The sequence below is a fragment of the Mastomys coucha genome, unplaced genomic scaffold, assembly GCF_008632895.1.
Source record: "Mastomys coucha isolate ucsf_1 unplaced genomic scaffold, UCSF_Mcou_1 pScaffold18, whole genome shotgun sequence".
Taxonomy (NCBI): Eukaryota; Metazoa; Chordata; class Mammalia; order Rodentia; family Muridae; genus Mastomys; species Mastomys coucha.
The window spans coordinates 77,649,689-77,655,252 of NW_022196900.1; the positions used below are offsets into that span (position 1 = coordinate 77,649,689).

At 51.0% G+C, this 5,564-nt stretch overlaps 1 protein-coding gene across 1 annotated transcript in view; it reads left to right on the plus strand.

The window, feature by feature from the left end:
* Edn2 (endothelin 2) overlaps positions 1-4,024 on the plus strand; it is a 6,145-nt gene extending 2,121 nt beyond the window's left edge. Inside the window, exons 3-5 of the mRNA XM_031376892.1 lie at positions 40-162; positions 1,236-1,334; positions 3,303-4,024. Coding sequence (XP_031232752.1) covers positions 40-162; positions 1,236-1,334; positions 3,303-3,396 — 316 coding nt within the window. The 3' untranslated portion in view covers positions 3,397-4,024. The remainder of the gene's footprint in view (positions 1-39; positions 163-1,235; positions 1,335-3,302) is intronic.
* Positions 4,025-5,564: the final 1,540 nt, after the last annotated feature.

A 5,564-nucleotide genomic window follows, 5' to 3' on the forward strand; every position in this document is an offset into this window, starting at 1 on the left:
CCGCATGTACACACTACCTTGCTGGCTTCCCGCCCACAGACAGACAGCTCCCTACGGCCTGGGAAACCCGCCAAGGCGCCGGCGCCGATCCCTGCCAAAGCGCTGTGAGTGCGCTACTGCGGGGGACTCTGCCTGTGCCACCTTCTGCCATCGAAGACGCTGGTAGGTGAACTCCTAGCCTGCAGGGGTTGGGCGCCTGCTGGCTGGGACCAGGCCTGGAAACAGTATCTGGGAGACTAGAAGAAGAGCAGAGGCCCAGAGAAGACAAGCAATGCTGGAGAGAGCCCATAAGTACACGGAGTCCGTGGCAGAGTCCCTTCCCACGGGAATACCCCCAGTCCCTCCCTCTGCTCAGAACTAAGGCTTCTGGGAGCGCACATCAACCCTCCTGGGGAGGAGAGGCACAGCCCAGGTGATAACCCAGCCTCAGAGAGTTGCAGGCCTTGTGTCAGGCCCACAAAGAACCAGGCCTCCCTGGGCTTCAGGTTCTAACCTAAGGCTCAGGTACTCCATAGTTTGTTTAGAAGAAAAATAACAACTAGAGGTGGCAATCCATGACAGGTACCAGAGATGTCAGAGTGGTCAGTTTTGGAACCACAGCCAGGGATAGCCTCTTGGGCCTCAGTTTCCCTGCTTGCCAAACAAGACCAAAACAGGGGGGCTTCTTACCCTGCTTGGCTCAAATATCTCCTTGAAATAGAGTAGACACTTCTGAGCCCTTTCTAAGGACGCTACTTCACAGACACACAGTCCTGAGTGGTTCCCCAGTGTGGACGAAAGAGGATATTTTGTCTCACCCAGGGAACCAGGGTATGGATGCCAAGTCTCCTTGGTTTTCCCATCTGTGAAAGGGGAAGGTTAGTTCCTCCCCTCCTCCTATTGGACCCTTGAGAAAGCAAGGACTGAGTGCTCCAGTTCCAAAGACAGTTTACGAGAAACTCCTCCTCTGAAGCTCAAGCTAGGGTTCCACCCCTGCCTCAGTTTCCCCTGCAACTGCAGGTGGCCAGATTCTGGGAAGGCCAGCCACCCATCTGCCTCTTTCTGAGGCTCAGAACACATTCCCAGTGGCTCAGTTTTCCTTGGTACCCACCCCGCCCGGCAGGGAAAGGTGCCAGGTGCTCAGGGTGGAAATGGATCTGCTCCTGAGGGCAGGGGTGGGGGCTGGGCTGGGCCTGCAGCCAGGTAGCTTCAGGGCTCTGGCCAGCCCCTCACTTGTTGCTACTTCATTCATTCAGGTCTGAAACTGTCATCACCCCAAGCAGCCAGGCTCCTGCTGCTGTGTTAAAGACTGGCAAGATGTGGGCTGCTGAGGGAGACCTCCTCCGAAAGCTGAGGTAAGAGTCACTGCATGGTTGACTGCTTTCTGTGTGCTTTCCGGGTTTGCTTTATTTTCTGTTGAGGAGGCAGGGGGAACTTCATCATCTCTCCTAGAAAACAAAGGCTCAGAGAGGTTTAGAGTCACACAGCATCCATCACATCTGGCTATATCAGGAAGCTAGGTTCTATTTTTAAAAGTTAAATAAGAAGTTTTTAGATTCATTTTTACATGTATGAGTGTTTTGCCTGTGTATATGTGTGTGCACCATGTGCATGCATGGTGCCCTTAGAAGTTAGAAGAGGGTTTCATCTGTATGCAACTTATGTGCTCTAAGAAGAGGTCATTGGATCCTCTGGAACTGGAATTATGAATTGTTGTGAGCTCCCATGTTCTCTAAAAAAAAACAAAAACAACAACAACAACAAAAAAAAAACAGAAAGTACTCTTAATCACTGGGTCATCTCTCTAGCCACAAGCCACAAGCCTATATACTTAACTACTATGGTCTGTGACCACCAGGTATGAACTGGGTCTTGAGGCCACTGACTGGGAAGAACTATAGCTATTCACTCAAGCATCCTCACTAGACTGGGGCTTAGAGTGAATGGCTCCTGTGTTACTTGCTCCTTAGATACTCCCAATGGGATCACCTTCCTTGGTGGCCACAGGTGGCTCAGCACAAGGCCCACAAATGTTTGTCCAAACAAGTTGGACCAAGGAGAGGACAGAAACCTCTCCTTGGACCATTCAATGGAGTGACCCGGGGGTAGCTAGTGGGGCAGAGACTACTGGCTGAGAACCCCACCTCCGCCACAAACAGTCTTTCTGAGCCCTGGCTAGTGGCCAGGCTTGTCCACAGTTCTGATTTTTGACTTTTGAAGCAAAGAGTTAGCAATGTTCATCCTGCAGGGTTTTCCTGAGGTTGGATGCGTTAGTGTGTATGAAATATGTCTCTGTGGGGCTCCGGAGGCCTTGGCCATACCCACCCCTGCCACGGATGGGTCCATAGGGCTAGGCCGGACCTAGTGCAGCTCCTTGGAAGTTCCCATCTTTGGGAAAAGGTAGAAAAATGGAGCAGAGGTGTTAGGATAAGCAAGGCAGGCGGCGGCGTGTACTCAAAAGCTGACCCGATAATAAGGAGGGCTTTGCACATACACACAGTGCTTCACAGTGTACAGATGGCATGGCACTTCACAGTTTACAGAGAGCTTGCTTCACTACCCAAGCATTCATCCTACTGGCAATTCAGAGTTTCTGCTGTTCGTGTTGTTTCGGGTTTGTTGTTGTTTTTGTTTTGGTATGGTTTGGTTTTGAGATAGGATCTCATTCAGTATGTAGCCCAGGCTGGCCTTGAGCTCAGAGCCGTTTTATAGTCTCAGATCCTCAAGTGTGGGCCTAGTTGATGTTTTAAAATCAGTAAAAGGCTCTCAACGAGGGTGAGCCCTGCCCAGGTTCCTAAACCTGTCCCTGAGGCCCACCTTCTCACTCCCAGGTAGAACTCTTAGGGTAAGGAAGTAGACAGTGGACAGGTCCCAGAGCTGTGGCCATGAGCTCAGCCAAGCTCACAGGGCCTGTAGGACCGTGCTGTGTGGACAAGCCCGCCTTGCAGCAGGTGGTAAAGTGCAGCTGGAGTCAGTTTAGGATGAAGGAAGATGAACTACAGGAAGGAAGGAAATTCACAAGGTGTGGGAAAAGGAAAGCGCACGATCAGCAAAGCCCAGGCTATCCTTGGCAGGGCCCTCATCCCGGCAGCATCTGTTGCTGAGTGTAAGCTCTGTCACTGACCCCATGAGCAGAGAAACTCCTGGGACTGGTCTGACCCATCCAGACCTTTATGGGCAGACCTTGTGTTGGTCTACAACTCCACTGTAACCAGCTGTTCTCTGAGATTTAGGCAGAGAGGGGATCTAGACCCAACCACCTCTCTCCTAAAGGAACCCAGGACGTTCTCCTGGGATGCTAACTGATCCTCTTCCATTTCCAGGGATATCTCAGCCACCAAGCTCCGCTTTGCCAGGCTACGGCCGGAGGTGACAAGAGAGGCCATCCCTGCCCACTCTAGACGGAGGAAGAGATAACACCACGAGCTGCAGGACCATTGAGAAAGAAGCCCACATGGAGACGGGAGGAAATGGGCAGCTGCTGGGAGACCCTATGCCTGTCTCCTGTGCCGAGGCCTCAGATCCTGGCTAGCCAGACTCGTCTGATGGGTTCAGCACGAGCTCTGGCCTCTCTTACAGCAGCTCTGTGCCTTAACACTGCCAGGGCCACTCTCAGCACCTGGACAGCAGTGTAGCCTGCCAGTTCTGGCTGCTGGCTATAGTCCTGCTTGGAGGAGCTATGTAAGGACAAATGAACACGCCGACCGTGTCCCGCGGAGTGTCCTGTCTGCTGGACTGCAGTCCAGGAGCAACCTCACAGCAGGACACAATTACCCAAGTCACACCTGGAGACTGGACAGTCATCCTAATGACTGACATCATGGCTGGTCCCTGTGGTCCTCTCTGGTTCCCTTTCCCTAGAGGTCTTGCAGCCTGTCCTCTTGGGACACTTTTGGGAGCGCAGAGCCTGCTATACTTCGCGCATCTGTATATAACTTATTTGCTTTGAGAACTTTTGAGATTCTTATTATTTATTTTAATGTATTTTTTTTTAGAGCCTCAATTGTTTACTTATGAACTCGAGTTTGTAATAAAGGATGAAATGGTCTTCTAGGAGTCTTGGCCACAAGAGGTGGATGTCTCCTCCCACGAGAGGCCATTTGGGAGTTAAAAGAAGACAGGAAGAAGAGGAACATTCAACCATGTAGGTAGCTGGAGCCTAGGTTCCTCTTGTCTCTTGCAACTTCTCTGGCTACTAAGATGCCCTCTCTGGGGTTTGACCTGTCATGGCTTGGATAGCCATCTGCAGCTGTGACATTGGGACTCTGGGTCATATTTTCACATCAGACCAGAATACAATGGCCAGGCCTTTGTCAAGAGCATGTTTGGAAGAAACTAGGATACAGAGATAATCTTCAGCTTCAGAAATCTTGTCCAGCCAGGGCCAGATTGGGAGGCCACAGCATATCTGTCCCAAGCCAAGTGTACAACACTGCTGGTCATCGATGGGGGCTGAGACCCAGCCTCAGCCTGGCCCTGCTTCGCCTTTGGTTCCTTAGGAGGTCTGGGAATGAAATTGGAGACTTCTCTGACTGATGGAACCTAGAAACAACCTGTGGTCTAGAACATTCTTGCCAGCAGCTGCCTGGACTCTTGGCCGGCTGAATCTCCCACAAGCCGAGTCCTATCCCTGGCTGGGAATGGCTGGCTCATACTGGGAGTGGCAGGCTTTGACCTGAGCCAGCTGTCAGGAAATATTTATGGAGCGGGCAATAATCATTTACATACCTGCTATAACCCTGCCTTCTTCACAAAGCCAACCCCAACCTCCTCCTGGAAGAATAGCGCTGCTGTGTTTTGGGCCCCCACCGCACACTGGCCCGCTTCATACTTTACTCACAGTAACTCATTTTACCTTCCCAGCAACACTGGGGAGTAGAGACTTCCAGAACTCACGCTTTCCAGATGAGGAAAAGTGACAAAGAGAGACGAGCAGAGACTTCCCGTAGGCCACACAGCATGTAAATAAAAACATCAGGATTGGGGTCCAGAATCTATAGCATATATATATATATGTGTGTGTAATAAATATGTGTTGGCTGGTTAAACTTATGGGTCTGCACTGTAGTCTGACCTTGAACTCTCCAAGCCTCTGCAGTCTCCCCTAGAGACTGGGAAATGATGATTCCCAATCACAGGACGGTCAGAGCAAGAATGGTAAGTTCTGGCCCCGAACCAGGGAAGCATGCTTGTCAGACGGCACATGGGATGGGGACAGAGCCAAGGGTCTATGTGGGGGCAGAATGAGACTAGCTGGGATAGAGGTGGAGGTCAGAGAAAGGGCTCCATACAAAGAGCGGTGTTCCTTCAGTTGCCTTCAAGGGTGAGCAAGAAGCCAGTGAGGTGGATAAAGGTACTTGCTGTCAAAATTCAACCTGAGTTTGATCCCTGGGATCCACATGGTGGAAGGAAGGAGAGAAATGACTCCTGAAAGTTGCCTACTCACCTCTGCATGTGCACTGTGGCATGTCCATGTACACGCATGTGCACATGTACACTACATGCACACACATGCATGCATACACATACACATGCACACTCACAAATACACATAAACACATACATACATACACACTCATGCACAC